The 23921-nt window shown below is 38.7% G+C and overlaps 1 protein-coding gene across 1 annotated transcript in view; it reads right to left on the bottom strand.

The window, feature by feature from the left end:
- LOC126203236 (midasin-like) overlaps positions 1 to 23921 on the bottom strand; it is a 236520-nt gene that overhangs the window by 187713 nt on the left and 24886 nt on the right. Inside the window, exons 3-7 of the mRNA XM_049937482.1 lie at positions 23256 to 23422; positions 19731 to 20035; positions 10988 to 11119; positions 7860 to 8065; positions 4329 to 4443 (exon numbers count right to left, since the gene is read on the bottom strand). Of these exons, the coding sequence (XP_049793439.1) occupies positions 4329 to 4443; positions 7860 to 8065; positions 10988 to 11119; positions 19731 to 20035; positions 23256 to 23422 (925 nt within the window). The remainder of the gene's footprint in view (positions 1 to 4328; positions 4444 to 7859; positions 8066 to 10987; positions 11120 to 19730; positions 20036 to 23255; positions 23423 to 23921) is intronic.

Genomic DNA, 23921 nt, shown 5'->3' with positions numbered 1-23921 from the left:
CTTTCGCTCCCATACAACAAAGTTGGTCGAAAGATTGAACGGTGCACAGATAACTTAGTCTTGGTACTGACTTCCTTCTTGCAGAAGAGAGTAGATCGTAGCTGAGCGCTCACTGCATTAGCTTTGCTACACCTCGCTTCCAGTTCTTTCACTATGTTGCCATCCTGTGAGAATATGCATCCTAAGTACTTGAAACCGTCCACCTGTTCTAACTTTGTTCCTCCTAGTTGGCACACAATCCACTTAAGAGATGATCATCTTCATACCATAGTCCTTACATTTCTGATCTAGCTCTGAGATATCACTTTGCAAACTTTCAATCGAATCTGCCATCACAACTAAGTCATCCGCATATGCGAGACTGCTTATTTTATGTTCACATATCTTAATCTCACCCAGCCAGTCTATTGTTTTCAACACATGATCCATAAATAATATGAACAACAGTGGAGACAGGTTGCAGCCTTGTCTTACCCCTGAAACTACTCTGAACCATGAACTCAATTTACCGTCAACTCTAACTGCCACCTGACTATCTATGTAAAGACCTTTAATTGCTTGCAAAAGTTTGCCTCCTATTCCATAATCTCATAGAACAGATAATAACTTCCTCCTTGGAGCCCAGTCATATGTCTTTTCTAGATCTATAAAGCATAGACACAATTCCCTGTTCCACTCATAACACTTTTCCATTATTTGCCGTAAGCTAAAGATCTGGTCCTGACAACCTCTAAGAGGCCTCAACCCACACTGATTTTCATCCAATTTGTCCTCAACTAATACTCGCACTTTGCTTTCAACAATACCTGAGAAGATTTTACCCACAATGCTGATTAAAGAGATACCTCTGTAGTTGTTACAATCTTTTCTGTTTCCATGTTCAAAGATTGGTGTGATTACTGCTTTTGTCCAGTCTGATAGAACCTGTCTTGGCTCCCACGCCATTTCAATTATCCTGTGTAGCCATTTAAGACCTGACATTCCACTGTATTTGATGAGTTCTGACTTAATTTCATCCACCCCAGCTGCTTTATTGCACTGCAATCTATTGACCATCTTCTCCACTTCCTCAAATGTGATCCTACTTCCATCATCATTCCTATCCCATTCTACCTCGAAATCTGAAACATTACTGATCGTATTTTCACCTACATTGAGCAACTCTTCAAAATATTCCCTCCATCTGCCCAAGGCATCAACAGGATTCACTAGCAGTTTTCCTGACCTGTCCAAAATACTTGTCATTTCCTTCTTACCTCCCTTTCAAAGACTGCTAATTACACTCCAGAATGGTTTTCCAGCAGCTTGACCCATAGTCTCCAACCTGTTTCCAAGATTTCTTCTTGGATGCTGCCATTATTTATTTGGCTTTGTTTCTTTCTTCAACGTAACTTTCTCTGTCTACCTGAGTTCTAGTATGTAGCCATTCTTGATACGCCTTCTTTTTCCTTTTACAGGCTGCCTTGACTGTGTCATTCCACCAAGCTGTTTGCTTCGTCCTACTTTTACACACAACTGTTCCAAGACATTCTTTAGCCACTTCTAGTACTGTGTCCCTGTACCTTGTCCATTCCTTTTCCAATGACTGTAACTGACTACATTCAACTAACTGGTACCTTTCTGAGATTGCTGCTATGTACTTGTGCCTGGTTTCCTTATCCTGAAGTTTTTCCACTCTTATCCTCCTACATATGGACCTGACCTCCTGCACTTTCAGCGTCCCAATCCCAATTTCACTGCAGATTAAATAATGATCAGTGTCAGCAAAGAATCCCCCGAATACACGTGTGTCCCTCACAGCCTTCCTGAATTCCTGATCTGTTATTACATAGTCAATGACAGATCTGGTTCCCCTGCCTTCCCAAGTACACCGGTGAATGTTCTTATGTTTAAAAAAGGAGTTTGTGATTACCAAGCACATACTGGCACAGAAATCCAAGAGTTGTTTCCCGTTCCTGTTGGCCTATATATCCTCTCCAAATTTACCCACAACCTTTTCATACCCTTCTGTTCGATTTCCAATCCTGGCATTAAAATCACCCATGAGCTGAACACTGTCCTTGTCCTTTACTCTAATAACTATATCACTGAGTGTGTCATAAAATCTACCCATCTTATCTTGATCTGTCCCTTCACAATGCGAATATACTGACACAATCCTAATTTTCTTGCTAGACACTGTCAAATCTATCCACATCAGTTGTTCGTTTACATACCTTATTGCAACTACGTTGGGTTCCATTTCTTTCCTGATGTAAAGCCCTACACCCCATTGTGCTATTCCTGCTTTGACTCCTGACAGGTAGACCTTGGGAACTTCCTCTTCTTTCTCACCCCTTACCCGAATGTCACTAACAGCTAAAACGTCCAGACGCATCTTACTTGCAGCCTCTGCCAGCTCTACCTTCTTCCCAGAGTAGCCCCCATTGATATTAATAGCTCCCCATCTCATTCCCATTTGTTTGCCAAGTCGTATCTTAGGAGTCCCTGGTTTGTCAGTTAGAGGTGGGACTCAGTCACCTCCAAAGGTCCGGGGCATTTTGCTCTGATTGTTGCCAGCATCATATTTAAAGTACCAGCGAAGCAAGTTGCTAGCCTTACTTGCCCCGAGTCCCATTGGGTTTTACCCCCAACAGTTGAGGGACTAACTGGTGGATTTGGTAGTCTTTGCCGTATGAGCACAAAGGTGACCGAGCACAAAGGTGACCACGACTCAGAAGATGTCTGAGATGCCCAGCCTTATTCCAAAGTAACTGGTATCCTGACTGTCAGGACCACTTACTTGGCCACACATACATTGCCCGTGGTTCATGAACTAGGACATGACTACAGGAACCCACACCATGAATCTGGTTTTGCAATGGCCATGAAATATCTCACCACAAACATAAAATCAAATCAAATATTACTGCATTTCAGAAGTGCTGTAACCAGATATTTTGAATTAACCATAAAGGGCAACAGTATCACACAAATGTAATTAGACAGATGACAGTTTTTCAGATCTCTGCAAATCCAACTTCTTAGGAAATTCTTTTGCTACTAAATTCATTACAGGAATTTAGTAAGATATTCATTGAGCAGTAGCAACTGATCTGATTTATGTTTGTTCAATTAGGTACAGGATTTGACTTTTATCAGGAACCTGTATCTACCACTACGATGGTTGCCCTTGGCTGACAACAAGTATGTTAATAGTAATTTAGGCTAGTCATTAACTTGCTGCTGTTTCTCATGGTGGTAGGTGCCTTCTCCAAATCAGCAGATTGCTACTACAACTGTGTAAATGTTAATGTTCCTCTAAATCTGTTACAGCCCTTCTGTTACATATACCTTCACTAAAGCTTTCTGGTACCAAGATCACCAATCATCATCAATTTTTGTTTCACTAATTACCCACACACACTTTTGGATCACTAATTATCCTGACAAAATTATTCAATTTAATAGATAAAAAATCTACTCACAAAGCAGTGGCATAACACACACATAAAAGACTGTTGTGACTGACAAGCTTTCGGAGACAGTGGCTCCTCCTTCAGACAGAAGGGTTAAAAGAGAAGGAAGAAGGGTGAAGGAAAAGGACTGGACACACACACACACACACACAAGCAGCATTACTCCATGCATACACGATTGCTACCTCTGGCCACTCCATGCAGAAACAGAGATTTTTGTTTTGTTTTGTTTTGTTTTGTTTTGTTTGTTTGTTTGTGAAGAAGGCTTTAGTCGAAAGCTTAATTGTGTTACGGTCTTTCCGCTGTACCTGTCTGTAACTCAACATGTCAACTTTCTGGTGAGTAGCAATCTATCCTTTTCATAATACTTCTGATCAGTGTTACTGAAGCATACATGAAACAATAAAAAGTACAATCAAGTGCACTTAGCCTTAATTACTGTGCAAAATTTATGGTATATATTCATCCTTGAATAGAACAAAATATATCTGAAATTAAGATAATTATGTTAGTAATTAAGTCTGGCTATAACTAATGAATTATTTACTTTTATTTCACTGCAAATATTAAATCAGGAACTATTATTCTACATTGTACTGTGACTTAAAAGTTTATACATGCTGTATATACAGTGTATCTGTCAGCAAACCATCTGCATTTACTGTGCTCACTTACAAAATGAAGTAGTTGGTGTAACTCTAAAACTGGCTTTGTGAGGTTAAAACGAAAATAAATAAATATAAAACAATGCAAAATATTACTCTACAAGATACAACAATTATTAAAAAAAATAAGGAGGCAGAATTTATTTATGGCATAAAGTATCAATTCTAAAAAATACTGTTCACTTCAATAATGGAGTATACGAACCTTTTCACTAATAGAAAGACTGCTGGTAAGCAGACTATTTGAGCTTGGCACTGAATGTATCAGGGCATCTAGGAACCAGCTGAATGTTCCTTTACAAGCTAAAGCGTCATAATACCTATAGTTGAAAACAAAATGTCAGTAAGCTAACAGAAAGCAAAAACCAAGAGGCATGTTAAGCATAAAAAAAATTTCTCGAAAGTATACAAGTTAATTTAGCTTATAATACAAAAGAGTGGGTCATTAGCATCAAACTAAATATATGCAAAGATCTTGAGCTATGCCATGCTTATTCTGAGCTGACAAAATTATGGCCAGATTTACTGAAATCTTCTGCATCACTCTGTATTTATTCGAATATGCCATGCCCAAACAAGTAATTGGCAGTAATTATGCACAAAGGAAAAGAATTTCCTGGAAATTATTTTGTCCTGTGTATTCTACCCCACCTATAATATTATATATTTCTCTTGTCCAAGGTTTCAAGGTGACATTTAACAACTTCCCTTATCTTTTTGTTTTCATTTCAATATTTTGTCCATATTGTTGTCAGCTTACTATATATACAAGTCTAATGGAAGCAGCAATTTCCTTGCCTCAAAAGTACAGCAGTTTTTTTTTTAATTACCAATACCTGTGAGACAGCATGTCCATATCAACACTATTTAATAAGAAATAAAAAGTGAAGATAAAATATGCAGTGTAAAAGCACTTCACAAAAACGTTCATAATCGAAGATGGTTCTATACCAATAACTTAGCACTCATGCCAACTGCACAAACATACACTTTACATATTTTAACATTACGCATATGTAGGCAAGTTAATCAGTCGCTTACAACTGGTATAAGGGGAGGTGAATTTGCTTGTGTGGCTGAAAGCTGGCTGGCCCCAGGGCAGAGAATGTGTCTCGTCCGGGCGGGACACAGCGGCCACTGCAGGTGAGCCAGGTGCAAGGACGAGCAGTGTCACCAGAAATGTGTAAATCCCAAAACTGGGAATTTGGATGGCTGTTGTTCGTATGGCCTTTATGCAGGAGACAATGCTCCAAAAATTGCGGGGTGTCAGACAAGCTGAAAGATGGCTTCTTTTAGCTCTTTGGGAGTCTATAATAGTTTACAAAAGAATATTAAACCAAATATGAATACATCTGCAATCTCAGAAAATGAGGCACATCCAATGACTCACCAATATTTCAATATCTTTAAAATTACAAATGTTAATATTCAAAACAAATAAACATTTTCACAAGGAATCTCTGAATAAACAACTTTGAAATGTCTCATGCAATTTCTAGAAACTATATCTAGTATGATAGCTATCATCCTAGAAAGCAATTCATGTTTATTTATTTTATTTATTAATTTATGAAATGTTTTATATCTTTTTTACTAGGAAAATGTTTGTCAGAATGTCATATTCTCCACAATTACACTGCAAACGAATACAGTATGAATAAGTCACATATTGTTATACTTGTGTTTTTATGTAATGAACAGGTTACTATTTGGCTAGTAACTTTACTTAAATGTTGATTGCAAGTGCTATTACAAAACTGTGCTATTTTACAAGTGGTCAATCACGCGTGTTAGTGGGTGCTACACTTGAAAAGAGCACTAAAGATGATTCTGTCAAGAAAGCATAAATAATTGTTTAAACAATGTTTAACAACAATTTGTTGTCATGTAACGTGGATGCAATTGCACATGAATACTGGCTTACTAGTTATAAACAATCCTTTTTTTGTAACTGTTGTGAATGATCTGAATGTGACCAAATATTTGTAATTATTCTTTATTTAAATATTGATTTAAAATATTAATTTTGTCTGGGAAGTGATCATGTTGAGTCAAAACAAATCTGTAAAGCTTAGTTATGCTGTATTTTTGGTGGGAATTGCCTTCATCAGCTGATGGGAAAGCAGACAGTAGAGGTAAAGTGAAGACTGGAACTTTTTCAAGTGAAGAGCTCAAGGGAACGATTCTGGAAAATCTTACATTAGTTCTGGAAGGAGGCAGGTGGCAACAAGTGGTATTCGATCATGGAGTAGTTTGATTCTGATGGGACTTTATATTTCAAAAGGTCTAAATGTGGTCCAGAGTACAACTTTAATTCTTTCTGCCTGTATCACAGAACTGAGGATAGACAGAGTATGAGTTACTATTATTTATTCTGAAAAGGAAAGTTGCCACTCACCATACAGCAGAAAGGTGAGTTGCAGATAGGCACAACAAAAAGACTATGTCAAAAGCCTTCATCATCACACACACACACACACACACACACACACACACACACACACACACACACACACACACACACTCTCTGCAGTCTCCGGCAACTGAACCCCACACTCAGTGGTGTGTGTGTGTGGGGGGGGGGGGGAGGGGATGGGGGAGGGGCTATTTTTGACAAAGGCCTCACTGGCCGAAAGCTTTATATGTGACAGTCTTTTTTTTGTGCCTATCTGCGACTCAGCACCTCCGCTATATGGTGAGTGGCAACTTTCCTTTTCATACTATTGTTACATTCCATCCTGGATTATCCATTACTATTATTTGTATCATGTGTCTCAATTTGTGAATCATCATCTTGAACTCTGAACTATTTTGAACTGATGAATATTTCATGTACTGTGATTATGAAATGGACTTAGTTTTCACATATCTTTTTTAACTATCTAGTTTGTGGATTTTGCTACCATTCTCGTAATGTTCTCAATGTAACTTAACTGCAGTTTAGAAGAGAGTTTCTGTCTATATTATATTTAATTATTGCACAGGCATTTTCCATTTATTTGGGATATCCTTTCTTGAATAAACATTTCTCAATAAAATTTTCCATCGTCTACATCAATTACAGATGTTAGAACAGAACCCTCTTTTGTTAAATTATTTATTTATATCTTTTTTTTTATATTTCTGCGTATTTTATTAATTCACAATTCTAGCGAATGCATAGACTATTTAACTGCAGGACCACAACTACTGGTTATTATTTTCAGCGAATTAGCTGTGAGACATGAAAGCAGATGTGCACAGCTCACCCTATGACTACATCAAGCTAGTCTTTTAAACAGAGTCATGTATACCTAAAGTACGCACAATCGCAGGTAAAAAAGCAACTGGTTTGCTTGATGGGATACTGTATAGAAGAGCAACTCAGCAGGACTAACCATTAGGCACCATCACAAGACATTTCTTGTTGCTTTTTTTCTGGGTGGCATAATTAATGGAATATGATCACTAAATATCACACCAATCATAAGTTTTTATAATTTTTGGGTTGGGAAAAAAGACCCGGTTATAAAACTTAATACAACTACCTGTATTCACTAAGATTTCATGTTTCACAAAGAAAATGGTATCCGATTTAACTGAAACAACAGACAATTCACAATACATATTTAAGAGGCACGCAGCCTCAATGGGAAAAGATCAGCATTTCTTATGAGAGATGTACCTCTGACACTAGTTTAGAATTTTAGAGCCTTATTAGGAAGTGAAGTGGAATGGACTGTAGTTGGATACTCACACAATATCAAGGTAACTGCTGTCAAGTGCAATGGCATTTTTCCATAAAAATGCACGCAACATCTCCAGTCTGATGCAGTGCTCCTTATAATCACAGAGTGAAACATTTTGCAGCATGTCTCCAATTGCACCAATGCCAAATGCCTTTTCCACTAGTCTCCAACTATGTAAGGCCAACAGAGAGTAATGTGGCAGACAAGAAGTTATCTGAGAAGAGTGGAACACAATCAAACTTCAACAATTAATCATTTCGAAAGTGTCATTATTCAAATTAATACCAAATAAACTGAAATGGAAATTAGACAGTATAACTGTTCATTGCATGATATGCCACTTGGTGACCTGGACAACTTCACATAAAATGCTATGACTCTTAGGTTGCTTTTCACCTTTAACAAGAACAAAAAATACTATATTAAATCTGTTTAGATCCACAACAATACAGTGCAAATCTCGATTATGTGAATATCCTAATATACTTTAAAATATGTAAGAAACATCTATTTTGTTACCCCATTCTCAGCAATTTAGTGAAAGTTCTCGAAGTAGAATAATCTTCACTTCAACATTACTTCTGATATTTAATGTTTGGGTTTGGTAAATGCCTGGAAAACATTACCTGCTATCATGTGTAGTGCCAACAGAGAAGTACGGGGGCACAGGGGGTGGGGGTGGGGGGGGAGGGGGTGGCCTTTTGGTATGGGGGTACTTTTTGTTGTTATAATGTGGAAGGATATGAACACATTTTAATGTACAATAGAGGAACAGTTTGAACACGATCACCGACTGTATCAGGATTACAATACATCCTTTCATAAATCAATATTTGTGAGGCAATGGTTTGTGGACAGTAACATTCCTGAAATGGACCAGCCTGCCCAGAGTCTCACAAACCAAACACCTGATGACTTAGAATGCTGACTTTGCACTACATCCTAGTATCCAACGCCATTGTCTTCTCTGGGTTCGGTTCTTGAGGAAGAACAGGCTGCCACTCCTCCACAGACATTCAGACACCTCACTGAAAGGTCTCCAGCAGAGTTCAAGCTGCCAGAAAGATGAAGGGTGGGCACACCCCATAATAATTTCCACTAGTGGTTTCCTGGATACTTTTGATCAAATGATGTTTGCTGAGCACAGTTCATAATTTTGTGTCCAGAGGTGATGTAAGCATTATAAACATTGTTTTTATATGGCATACTCAACAATTTTGTTAATTATCTTCTACGGGAGCCACTCACCCGCCTTTGGTCTGGAGTTGGAAGAGCCAGAAGTAACCTCCAGAAACGGCACTTCCTTGTGGATACAACCAACTGTGACAAAGGAGGACAACACACCACAGAACACCCACTGGTCTGTCAACTATGTCCCGTATGCTGCTCTTCTGCTCAAGACTCCGAGCGCAACTGATGTTGCAAGATTTTGAGCAATAGTAGTGTAGCTTAATAATTTTTTCTCTCTTTTTTTCCTTTAATCGTAATTATCGTGTGTTGCATTTGCTTCTGACTTGAATAAATAAATGTTCTCTGAAGAGTCACTTAACAGGTGCGTCCACAAGTGATAGGGCACGAGCAAAAAATTAGAAGTGAATGTGAGGTTCTTGCAGCAATTAGACTGCCCATGAATGTGAGTGGGTGGTCAACTGCCAACATCCCTCACGACTGAATGCCTTCACTAAAAACTGTGCAAGACCTACATCAACGCAACACAACATTGTGACCGATCGTGATAACTCTGGTTTTTAAGGTGCTCAGCAGCACAGTTATTAGTGGACGGGAGGTCAAAGGAGAGGATAGCAAAGTTCTTAGTCTCGCTAATGTGCCTTTCGATGACTTGGAGCCACTAGTATATGGTCAGTTGTTACCTTTGCTCCTTAAACAATTGAAATCTTTAAAACTGATAACATAAACCTTCACTGAAAGCTCATTCACTCACCCTACACTCCACTGTGGCATGCAAGTTAACTCTGTTGCATATAGAAACTAACACTGTGAGATGTCTACATTTTAAGAAGGTACATTTGACAAAATTATACAAATGGAAGAAATAACATGAAAGCTGATGTAATGTGGCTGGTTACTCATAAACATAAACAACGGATGCATTGCCACCCTGAAAACACAGTACATCTCCTACTTACACTTGTGTCATTGTCACCTGGAACACAGTGGTGAATGACAGACTGACTAGTTGCTGCCCAGGTATAGCAATATATATCATAGTGTGGTTCGGTGGTCAAGTGGATAACTGTCAAAATACCAAACCGAATGTCTGCAGTTCAGTTCCCAAACTGTCACAGGGTTTATTCTGACTTTTTTTTCCTACTCTGACAATGATTTGCATAAATGTGAAAAATATCAAGCTGCACCGTGGTTCAGAGTCCACATTGTAACTGTAGTTCTAGTGAATGGGTAAGTAATTTCAAAGACTAGATGAAGGTCATACCAATTCCAACAGGACCACACCTGGTAACACACAGCAATGTCCAAATAAACCTTCAGCTCAAAAACAACTTTACCTTAGTTCAGATATGTTGTACAACATATGGACACCACAGATGCCATACTCTGCTTGAGACACAACCAGTGCACTACCTGGATGTGTCCTGTCCAGAGGACATTACAGCGTAACTACTCTCACAGGCTGAAAAGGGGGAATTCCACAGACACGTAACTGGCTTAACTAAAGGCAGCTCCTTATTCCTCAACCTCAGACAGTTTTTTGCTCACTTTATGTGATCCTGTGACTCGACAGTAAGCAGATAACTTGTATGTGGATGGCACACTGAGATACAATATGGTGTATGTAGACATTTTCAACTGCTTCATCTGTGGCTTCACTTCCCTGAATTCCCTGTGCCCAGTAACCGTACATACCGTGAGGTGCTATTGCAAATGAGGCAGAATATGAATGCTGGTGTAGAAAGGTGACTACAACTGATTTCATTAACACAGGTGTACTGAACTGTTGTATTTCGTGAGCATTTTGAAATCTGTGTTGTTTTTGTGAACACTTTGAAATTATTTCCACTATATAAATATTAAACCTATTTCCACTATACAAATCTTAATTTTCTGGGACAAAAATTATTTTTCACACATTTTGGAATAAAAGTTGGGCAATTCATACCTTACTGGTGTCTGCTTCTAAATCCACCACCTCTACTACACTCTCTGCAGACTTTACAGTAGTATTATTACATGCCAGGGACTTCACCAGGTGTGCTAACTGCCATCTGATCATCTCAGGTACTGTTCCATCCTGTAGTAAGAAAAAACCATTGCATTAAGAAAGCCAGAAAAGATTATCAAAAGATTTTATACAAGTCTAATGTCATTTACTGAGAGTCCATTTGCAGAGAATGACTAAATAATTTTCTGAAAGATATTATTTACAATTTCCTCAGTTAATTCTTGTTTGCTGGGTGTGATTACTTTTTGCTAATGATACATGTGTGGTAATTGCATGCAACAAACAATAATTAGCTGAGGAAATAGTAAACTATGCCTTCCAGAAAATTATTAAGTGGTTCTCTGCAAATGGACTCTCACTAAATTTTGAGAAAACACAACATATACAGTTCTGTGCAGTAAATGGCACAACAATATTGATAAATATAGACTTTGATCAGAAATCTGTTGATAAGGTAGAATATTCAAAATTTCTGGGTGTGTGCACTGGTGAGAAATTGGAAACACGCTGATGATCTGCTGAAACGTTTGAGTTCAGCTTCTTATGATATTAGGGTTATTACAAATTTTGGTGATAAACACGTAAGTAAATTAGCATACTATGCCCACTTTCATTCAAACTGCATCACATTTTGAGGTAATTCATCATTAAGAGAAAAAGCATTCATTGCACAAAAGCATGCAATCATAATAATAGCCAGAGCCTAGCCAAGATCACCTTGCAGACGTTTATTGAAGGAACTAGGGATATTCGCAGTACCTTCACAATATTCACCTATGAAATTTGTTATTAATAACCCATCCCAGTTCAAAAATAACAGCAAAGTGTATATTTACAACACTAGTAGAAAGGATGATCTTCACTATTCTAGTTTAAATCTGACTTTGGCACACAAAGTGGAGAATTAACTTCCACTAAAGCCCTTGTTCATTTACCAAATAGTCAACCAGCATTTAAAAACAAATTAAAATAATTTCTGAATGACAACTCCTCCTAATCAATAGATGAATTTTTAGATATGAAGCATTAACTGTAAAGAAAAAAAAGTAATAATTTTATATCTTGTGAAGAAACCTTATGCTAAACTGACATGTTTCACATCATTGTGAAAAGTCGTTTCCATGAGCTATGGAACAAGTATTACTGTAATGTTATGTCCATAACAAATCATTAACTTAACACTTCTAAGGAAAATATGAAGATTTCTTAGCCACACAATGAATGTATGTTTTAGGTCATAAATGCACTCAAATTTCGGCATAGACACTTTTTAGACACACTATCTAACATGTTTCCAGCAAATAGACCTCACCACACAAGTGTAATTCTGGGATTTCTGCAATATATGCATTTACGACTGTCATAACTACTTCATAAAATACAGTACATCCAATTTCCAACACACTACTGTATTCTCACTGACACCAGATTTCTGTGACAGAGGGTAGATGGAACACTCATACCTACATCTATGCAACACACACCACCTCATGGAGTGTGGCGAAGGACACTTCTTGTACCAATATCAATTTTACCCCTTGCTTGATCCACTTGCACGTGGTTCATGGCAAGGACAACTGAGAGTAACACTACATGTCAGCTCTGATTTGTCTGATATTCTCATCAAGGTCATTTCACGAGAGGTATTTGGGAGAGGAAACCAACAATGGAAAATCCAGGATGGAATTAACAATATTATGAAAAGGATAGTTGCTACACACCGTATAGTGGAGATGCTAAGCCGTGGAGGGGCACAACAAAAAGACTGTCAGAAAGTGATCTTTCAGCCAATGAGGCCTTCATTGGAGATGAAAACACACACACACACACACACACACACACACACACACACACACACACACACAGTCTCTGGCAGCTGAACAGTCTGGCTTCATGTCAATTAAACTCTTCTCAGATTAATTGAGGGGGGTGTATGGGACTAAATGGGAAGATGATCAGTCCCGCAATTCCAAAGTTACTCACGGAAGAGCGAGAGTCCACTAAAAGTGGACAGATCTAGGCAGAGGCGTCAAACTATAAAACGAGAAAGTTAAAATACACACAGTAGAAGGCATAAAAGGGTAGACTAAACCTAAGAACTGGAAAAACAGAGGGGTGAAATAGTGGTCTTTCCATGGGGGAGTGGTCATGGGTCCCAGACCGACAAAACATGAAGAGAGATCCCAAACAAAACCTCACAGCCCTGCTCCAGGGATGAAGCAAAACCTTACATCTGAAAATAAAAACCACTTTCACGCAAGAAACTGAGGACACGTTCAACCATCCGTGAGCTGTCTGCTAATATTAAAATTAAGGAATCTGGAAGACTATGCTTAGCACGAAGGGCAAAAAGAAGGGAACATTCCATCAGTATATGGGATACTGTCAATCTGGCTCCACAATAACACAGTGGGGGTGGTTCGTTATGCAGGAGGAAACATCGGGTGAGCCCGATATTACCAATACGTAGATGGTATAAAACAGTGGACTCCTTACGAGAGGAGCAGAAGGAAGAGCGCTAAACTGCAGTAGCCTCCTCAATTGTACAGAGTTTATTACTGTGAGAAGTAGCGCACCAGATGACATTCTCCTATTGGGCAAAGAGAGATCTGACGTAGAACCGCATACCTACAGCTGGAATCATGAAAGGGAATGGGGGGAAGTATTTGCTTCTCTATTCAAATGGTCAGCCAGTTCATTCTTCAGAACGCTCACATGACTTGGGGCCTAGAGAGAGACAACTAAGCAGGTGGCACGGCCAAAGGCAGAGAGAAGGTCACGGATAGCAGAGACCAAAGGGTGATGAGAATAGTTTGGGTTGATAGCCTGCTGGCTGCTCATTGAGTCAGTACAAATTAAAACACTGTGGAAGGAGGCCTGAGAAACAAAATGGAGGGCCCTGTGAATAGCTAGGAGCTCTGCTGAGAACACACTACCACGATCCCGGCAATAAATGGTGTAGAAGATATGAAAGTGTGTCCTGCCTTACCTATCATCTTAGAACCATCACTATAGAAGGGGAGGGGGGCAGGGGGGGGGGGAACACGGGGCGCATTCCAGTGAGTGAAGACAGAGATCCCGACAGAGGGGAGTGAGACGCATTCCCACAGGCAATCCCACCCACGGGCACTATCATGAGAGAGACTTCCCTTGTTGGCAAAGAAGACATATTACATGGGATGCTCAGGTAATTGGCGAATTGTGATTGCAAAAGAAACCAAGAGTTGGCTCCATCGTATTTGTAGAGGGGGAATCCCCGCTTCTGCAATGAGACTGTCAACGGTACTAGTGCGAAAGGCACCAGTAACCAGACACACCCCGCAATGGTGAACAAGGTAAAGTAATTTCAGAGTGGAAGGAGCCACTGATCCATGAAGCTGACTACCATAATCTAGTCTGGACAAAACCAGAGCACAGTAAAGATGGAGAAGGTTGGTACAGTCTGCACCCCAAGAAGTGTGGGCCAGGAGGTGGAGAGCATCAAGCTTCAGCATGCGTGTAGTCTTCAGGCGGTGAATATGGAGCAGTAACGTCAGCTTTTTATCAAAAATATTACCCAAGAAACTGGACGGTGATACAACATCGAGGAGCTGGTCGCCCAAATAAAATTCTGGATTGGGTCGGACTGTGGGTCGATGACAAAAATGCGTAATTCGAGTTTTGGAGGGAGAAAACTGGAAGCCGTGGGAGACGGCCATTGCAGAGGCCCGCCAGGTGGCACCCTGGAGCCGGTGCTCGACAGATGTCACCGAGTGGGAGCTGCACCAGATGCAAAAATCATCGATGTACAATGCTGGGGTATCCACGTGCCCAACAGAGGTTACAAACCCACTGATGGCTGATTGTTGTTTCCAGCAGTGACACTGACTCTCAGCAGATCTTCCTGCATTTTGCCACGGCCTTCTGGCATTGCAGCCTTCCTAGAGACAACAGCATCCCTAAATGGCCTGGTGGAGCTTCTTAACTTTATCCACATCATTTATATATACTGTAAACAGTAACAATCCTACAACACTCCCTCCGGGTATACTGAAAGTTAACTCTATGCTCGATGATCTTGTCCTATTAAGAGTGACACATTGAGTTCTACATGCAAGGAAGTGCTGAAATTGGTCACCAGTCTGGTTCACTACAGAGTAAATGTCTGTTTTGTTCACTAAGTGACAGTGCAAATATCTATCAATTGCCTTCTGAGATAAAGGACACAATATCAATCTGGGCCCCATTGTCCGAGGAGCTCTGGATCTCATACAAAAATAAACCAAGCCAAGTTTCGCCAGATCTTCGTTTGCAGTATAACTATAAAGATATATGTGATCTGAGGCTTTCCCGGAGCATATGCTGCTTCTGAGGTTCACGGCTGTACAGCTGAAGCCAATCGTCAAAGGTCCATGATATTTCTGTGAATAACTGTTCCACCATCATCAGTTGGTGCCGACGGAAATATGGTTCAGCTGCATGCTGGCAGTATTTATACCTACAGAGTTCGGGCCTCATTAGCCCGATGCTGTGCTCGGTGGTGTGAGGGCATGTTGCTGCAGCTCTGTGTGTGTGTGTGTGTGTGTGTGTGTGTGTGAGGGGTGCCTTCGATTGACTTCCTTCCACCGGGCTGTCACATCTTGTGCCCGGATGTCACGTTCTGCTTTGGTAGAGCTTAGTATTGGCTCCCATGTCTTGCTAAATTGGACACCAATGTCCCTATTGATTAAATTATGTCACACTGATTTCAATTGTTTCTTTGAAAATGGAGTCCCAAAATTTATCAGTGGTAACCAAGACTTTTGCTTGCTGTAAATTAATTTTATGTCCATTTCCAATGCAATGTTCTGTTATTGCACACTTGCTGTGGTGTGTTCTGTACATCAATCTTCAATTGCGCAGATTGTGTATCAGCTATCAGGTGTACTGCATTCGCACGGAACTTGGTACATCCCCGCTTTTTGAGACCCAGGTTAGATTAGATTAGATTCAGTTTTTGTTCCACAGACCCAAAAATGAGATGAATCTTATGGGTGTGGAACAAGTCAGAAAATTTAAAACTAATAATATAAAACATTTGAATATAATATTTACTACCCTGATCATTTGCCAGGAGATTGTCAAAATATCTGAATACATTACAGTGAAGTGGAATGGCTAACATTTACAGAATTAATACGCTGTCACAATGAAACATAGTTATGCACTTTTAAGAAATTTATCATACACAAAATACCTAATATTAACTGTTGTGGCCAGATGCTGTCAAAACTGAAATCTAATAGACATTTTTATTTCAGCTGGCCTGACAGTCTCTGTTAAATGGTTCAAATGGCTCTGAGCACTATGGGACTTAACATCTGAGGTCATCAGTCCCCTAGAACTTAGAACTACTTAAACCTAACTAACCTTCAGACATCACACACATCCGTGCCCGAGGCAGGATTCAAACCTGCGACTGTAGCAGCAGCAGCGCGGTTCCAGACTGAAGCGCCTAGAAACACTCGGCCACACCAGCCGACAGTCTCTGTTAAGATATTCATCTATAGAGTAGGAGATGCCTATCAAAAATCTTTCAGACTCTATTTAAACAGTGATTTATATGAAACCAAGTTTTTAGTAGTTGCTGGCAATTTATTAAAAGTGTGTGTTCCTGAGTACTGGACCCTTTTTGGACCAAGTTAAGTGATTATCTCTTATTCCTAGCATTGATACTGTGTGTTGAGCTATTGGTTGGAAATAGAGACATATTATTTGCAACAAATTTCGTTAAGTAATAAATATACTGAGGAGCAGTGCTCAAAACACACAGTGCCTTGAACAGGTTTCTACATGATGTTCTTAAATTTACACCACAAATGAGTCTTATTACATGCATTTGCATGCTAAAAACTTTTGTTCAGTTTGACGAGTTACCCCAGAATATGATACCATAAGGCACAACAGAACAAAAGGAAACAAAGTATGCAATTTTTTAATATATTTATATCTCCTACATCTGACATCATTCTCACTACAAATACAGACTTGTTTAGGCACTTCAGCAATTCTATGGTATGCTCTTCCCAACTGAATTTATTACCGAGTTGTAATCTCAGAAATTTATCACTGTCAACTTCTTCAATCTGCATTTCTTCATATGTTATACACATACTGGAAGAAAATCTCTTACAGGCTCTGAACTGCGTCTTTTCAAAATTTAATGACTGTGAATTAGCTTCAAACCATTTATTAATGTTAGTGAAAATTTGATTAGCAGCCATTTCTAAATCTGTGTTTAACTTGCTACTTATTGCAATGTTTGCATCATCTGAAACCAAAACAAACTTTGCAACTCGCAATGTAACAGACAAGAGATCGTTAATATACACAAGAAAATACAAGAGACCCAAGATGCAACCTCGAGGAACACCACATGTAATTAATTTCCAATCAGATGAAGATTGACTGCTTACTGCACAGGTATTTCACAGCGACACCCTTTGTTTCCTGTTAGATAGATAAGACCATTTCGCAGTATTGCCGGAGACACCATAAAATTCTAATTTACTTAAGAGAATGCTGTGGTTCACACAGTCAAAGACCATTGACAGGTCACAGAAAATGCCATTAGCCTTTAATTTGTTATCTAATTAATTAAGGACATTCTCACTGTACGTGTAAATAGCCTCCTCTATATCGAAACCCCCAAGGAATCCAAACTGTGAACTGGTCAATATAATATTTGCAGTAAGATGCTTAAGTAGACACTTGAAGACAACCTTTTCAAACATTTTATGGTATCTCTTTATCCCCCTTCTTGTAAAGAGACTTAAGTTTGGCATATTTTAGCCAGTCTGGAAATGTTCCACTGATAAAGAGATTGAGTACACAAATAACTTAAAATAGAACTCAACTTGCATGAGGATGCTTTGATTAATTTTGCTGATATGTTATCATAACCTCTACAATACTTTGATTTTAAGGATTTACTGACGGATGCTACTTCATTGGGAGACACGAGTATCATTTTCATTTCACTGAAGTTATTTATAAGACTGGTATCAGATATTCCATTGTACTGTTTACTGAACCCGATAACCCGCAGCTATCAGTAACAGAAAGAAAGTAGTTGTTTAAGTGGTTTGCAACACTACATGAACTTGTTACCAATGTCTCATTTATTAACTATGTGCCTTTACAACCCTCCTTCAAAACAGAAATGGTCTGCATTTTTTCCAATCGGTTAGTACCTTTTGTTGCTACAGGAACCTACAACAAACTGCAGGTACAAGATGAAAAAGACCCTTCACATAATCTGTGTAGAATCTCTGATGCCTTTCTATTGTTGAGCAAATTTATGTTGATTTTGTATTCCACAATCACTTGTCTCAGTATCTTCCAATTTGGAAAATGTGATAGTTGAAACTAGGAAGAAATTATAAAGTTTAGCAGCAAAGCTGTTTTGACTGCTGTTTAGTTTCTGGTGTGGAGGATTCCTATCCAGAGTAACATATTGGTACATAAAATTTTAAAATAATTCAAACATTATGATGAAATTTATTTCCATATTTACACCCCCCCCCCCCCCCCGCCCCTCCTGGCACCCACCTAGCTATTACTTTTCATGTGAAATGCACTGAACTGAATATGCCAATGGTATTGCCAGCTATTTAATAAACCATAAATTATCAGTTGTGCAATACCACATAAAGCACTCTCATTATATAAAGGTTTTCAGTGAGTCACGTATTGCAGCTCGGAAGAAGGCCTTTTGTCTGCAAGTTTAAATGTTTGATTATGCCTGTCTTTGGCTCGATGCCTCCTCTATACACCTGAGAAGCAATCTATCATTTTCATATTATTGTTATTCCATACTGAAATTTCCATTGTTTGAGCTATATTTAAGTGAGATGACATAAACAGAACTGCCCAAACCAAACCTATACCAAGCACAAAATGCATGGTTTGTGAAACGGCCAAAGCCCTTGTGAAAATGGGCAAAGCCCAAAACTAGTGTATTAATAAATAATTAGCACCTTTGGTGTTAAACATTCAAAAATTTCTTTTCTTCACGCTCATGGTGTTTTTAGACATTGTTTAGATGGACTATCTACAATGGGTATTATATGTTTGAATTTAGCTACCATTTCTTAACTGCTGGAAGCACAGGATCGGAGTTCTTTTAAACATTTACCAATTCTGGATGAATTTCTGTTGGTAATAAAACATCCTAAAACATAAACTTCATAAAAGTATTTTATTCCAGTTTCTACATTTGAACAAAATACACATATTATGAGTAATATGAAGAACCAAATAAACAAAACTATTTCGTTGGCCAAGCTGACAACTGGCTTACATATGCAACGTATAAAAAAAATCTCCTTGTCTTTTTAATGGCAATAAATGTTTTAATCTTCATGGTAAGAACCACTAACTTGAAATCATTCTGTGTAAAATTAAAAGACGAATTTGAATATGTAGCTGAATCTCGAGCTTCCAGAATTTTCTAAAATTGCTTCATCAGGGCTGTCTGTGACTCAACATCTCCACTATATGATGAGCAGCAATCTATCCTTTTTATGATATTTGACACCTTTAAAATGTGAATTTATTCTATACAACACTTAGCCTTCTATTTTATTACCAATCAAGCTGCAAATGAATGTGCTTATGAGGATAAGGCATACAGTGGGAAAATACCTGTAATTTCATTTACCTGTAACTTTGTGTGCTTTGCTGTCTGGTAGATTGCTGCGAGCTTCAGGGGGGTGCTGGGCAACCGAGAGAAAAATTTAGCAGCTTCATCGACCACCTTGCTGTCCTCCTCCGACTTTTTGTCTGGGTTCTGCAACAACACAGCAAGAGCTGCCATCCCCAAGCGAAGCGACAGTACTTCCATGACTGGCCACAATTCTGAAGGTACAGTAGTTGCTTCAAATGCTGCATCACTTGTATGATGGTCATCTTCATCTTCATCTTCGGCTGAGAAGCTACTGATAGCATCATCTGACAAACGTGTAACTGTGAATGCGAAAGATTACATTTCAGATGTTGGTGTAGAATTCAGTTTCATTATTTCTAGTAAGTATAAAATGGAATCATAGGGCATATTTCCAAAAATAATTTTTACTACAAGAAAGAAAAGAGTGACTAATCTGATTTTAAACCTTCATTCCCTCTTTTCATCAGAGTGATACTTCTAATACATTTTGTCAAATCTACTCATGTTAGCAAACATAATGGCTATGTACCAGCTATTTATAAACAAGAGAAGAAGTAGTAACACGTTTAAGATCAGCTAATGGCTGTGTCGAATGGGCGTGAATGTCTTACAATGAATGTTCTTACTGTGGAACATCAAGGAACGTATTTGAGGGGCAAACAGTAAATCATGCACCACACATACATGCTGATGCTAACTTGCTAAAACATTCAACCGTACAGTAAGCGGACAGAACTGCTGACAACAATGCATTGTCTCTGGAGCAATCACTTCGGAACTGATACTGCAATGAGTGTGCTGGTGCTTACAAAATGTGTATTTTCATTAATATTAATCTGTTTCTGACAAACACAATGTCACTGACAAGCTCTTGTTACAGGCATTGACTTTAACTGGGCAGAGCACCATACATTATATTAATGAATTATGAATAACTTACATCATTGCAAGAATTAAGATCTGCCTGTTACGCAAACAATCAAGTGATGAATAATTTACATTGTACTTGTGAGAAACATTCTGCTGTCAATTTGTGACATCAGAGGCTAGGGTTGGGGTCGGTTTGGAGGAAGAGACTAAACAGCGAGGTCATCGGTCTCATCGGATTAGGGAAGGACGGAGAAGGAAGTCGGCCGTGCCATTTGAAAGGAACCGTCCAGGCATTTGCCTGGAGTGATTTAGGGAAATCACGGAAAACCTAAATCAGGTTGGCCGGACGCGGGATTGAACCGTCATCCTCCCGAATGCGAGTCCAGTGTGCTACCACTGCGCCACCTCGCTCGGTAGAGGCTAGGGAGATGAGTGTATAGAACAGGAACCCATGAGTGCAATTAGCTGTGGCCAGCGGGCAGTTAGCATTGGAAACCATTGTGGCCAGTTGTGTGGTAAGAACAGTTTGGCAGTTCAGTTTGGTGGGAGTGTGTCGAGTTTTGTGTGGCAGCCAGCACACGTTGAATAGCATCTCTAATGGTAGATTGGCTGTAATAATGAAACGCACAGAAGTTATAGAGATATTTAATATCACTGATATTGTGAGTTATGCTGAGACTGCAGATAGTTCCAACAATGAACTTAAATGATTAAATTCTAGGGGAATTATTAGTAGTTCATTAAGTAATTTGTGTTAGACGGATAACTGAACTAGTTTCAATTTACAATAGAGGAGTGTCTGCTATGATACCCTTCAAGTTCCTTTGTTTCAAAGGAGACCACAATTAGACTGGCCTTTAATTTAACACAATAAACTTTCATTGAAACATAGATGATCCCATGTGTCACCTAAATCAGTTTTTTTGAACTAGTTCACATCTGTTGAAACTTCAGAGAGTTTCAGCAAAACAACGCAGAACAAAACTTATAGGGCGCAGATAATTAAGGCCATGTGCAAATACTCCTATGAGCCACAATATCCACAAACCTGGAGAGACTATTTCTACAATAGTATGTTTATCAAGGACAGCCCCCAAGGGTCTGGGGGATTATTTTTAATACTTCTCAAGAGTGCTGGAAGCACAGAACTCAGCTGCATTGTTTGTAATTCTTTTTAAGGAGTTGGCTGCTATGGGTGTGTATACAGGTGCTGCTATGCCCTTGCCTAAGGTGCTGTGGACATGTATACATACCCCATTTTGAATTCCCTGCAGAGCTATGGAGCCGCCGACCTCTCACTGTTGCAAGAATCTTACTTCTGTGTCCAGGAGAATGAAAGTTTTGAGCATTTAGCATAGAACGATTGTGCCTCATTGTAAGCCACCACTTGTGTGTGTGTGTGTGTGTGGGGGGGGGGGGGGGGGGGGAAGACAACACTCACTTTAACACTTGGAATAGTTTATGAAATATGATGATTGTCATGACCACAGAATTCACAATGCGTGAAGACAGGTACGGGCTTGTCGGACATAACCGTCCATTGGATACAAACCCCAATAACTCTAGAACAAAATCAGATAACATTCTGCTCTCAATTTCATAGAAAATTCTGATATCACTTCATTCACTGCAATGTATGAGCTAAAATTAACCATATGCAAAGCATACATAATGCATTTGTACCTCTACGAACTCTTTAAAATTTCGAGCAATGTTTTACTTAATTTGATGCCACACAGTATGCATGATGGATAACAAAAAGAAATTCAATTCTTTATCGAGTGAAGATTTCGGACTGTAATATGGGTGAAAATTAAATTTTTTCACCAAACAGTTTTCGAAAAATAAGATGATAAATATTTCGTATCGGCCAATATGCCATCTCTCTGCACAGACACCAGCATCTCTCTAATTAACGGGAGGGCCAACATACTGTCTAAAGCTTGGAACTTGAAGTGCTGGAAGAAAACTTTCAGAGCACTAAGCAGCTACTGCTAATACTAGGACGATGTTATGTTACTTTCACATGTATCTATTGCTCAAGCACTGACCATTTATTCTCTCTCAAAATTTTGAGTTGTCTCAAGTGACTTTTCACTTTGATACATCTAATACCAATAGACACAAATATATTTAAAGGAATTCTCAATCTTACAGACTGATCAGCTTGAAGAATGGCACTAATAACTGTTACATCTTGCTTCCAAATATTTAAAAAATACTTGTATTTTGAAATATCTAGAAAAATACAATGTTTGTCTATGAATAAAAGCAAAACAATATTTTACAAGCAGGTTCCAGTAAATCATTTTGTAAACACATTGACTTAGTGACTGTCCATCCTGATACACGTTACTACTCCCACAGCACTTCTGGTAGCACTTTTAAGAGTGTTTGGAGCTCATAGCATAAGGGTGCATGAGAGCTCGTGATGGGCATTCTTGAACTTTCTTTTGTGTCCGACTATGGTAAAATTAAGTAGATGACAGAAAGTGCTACTTGAATGCATGACCAGCATTTTCTTTTTCAAAAATATGTCCTGTGTTATTGAACAAACACAAAAATGTTTACTGTTGTATGAAAAGCAGAAGTGTTACAGTCTCCCACACCTTACTGAATTGCAGTGAACATTTTTCCTTAAGTAATTACCTTCTGCAGAACTGCAATCTGACCATAACATGTGATACGCCTCAATAAGATTTTCTCGTGTTTTTACACCTGATGGTTTTGTTAAGAATGCTTTAATCCACTCTGCACCAAATTGCTTCTGTGCTTCTCTTTCGTGCTCTTGCCAGCAGCTAAGTATCGCACAAGTCCTGGAGAAGAGAAATTCATGTAATCAGTATGTTTCAAAATGATGCTAAACAATGTATACAACTAAAATAAGACTAGACAGATGAGGGGTGAGGGTCAAGTTTAATTTAATACTTACACCAATATTTGTCATTGAAACTATTGGTGTGACACATTAAAAAAGTGATTCTGATCTCTAATCTAAACTGTAAGAACTAATACTTAATTGTGTTATTTCAGTCATAAAGAAATTAGAGATTGGTGACTATACTAAAAAGTTATTTCCATGTATTAATGGAGGAAAAGGCGTTTGTCACTGATGATAAGATAAAGATTACATTAAAGAAGAATGTACAAACACAATCTATCTCATAATGTTGCTCAACATAGTATACCAAATTATCTATGTACATCTGTAAGAAACTGAGGCTAAAAAGGAGGAGGAGGATTAGTGTTTTGACATTCCTTCAAAGACAAAGTCATTAGAGACAAAATTAATGAAGGTGTTGAGCAACTGACAGG

The sequence above is a fragment of the Schistocerca nitens genome, chromosome 9 (assembly GCF_023898315.1).
Source record: "Schistocerca nitens isolate TAMUIC-IGC-003100 chromosome 9, iqSchNite1.1, whole genome shotgun sequence".
Classification (NCBI taxonomy): Eukaryota; Metazoa; Arthropoda; class Insecta; order Orthoptera; family Acrididae; genus Schistocerca; species Schistocerca nitens.
The sequence above is the reverse complement of the archived record's forward strand: the minus strand, read 5'-3'. Positions and strand labels throughout refer to the sequence as shown.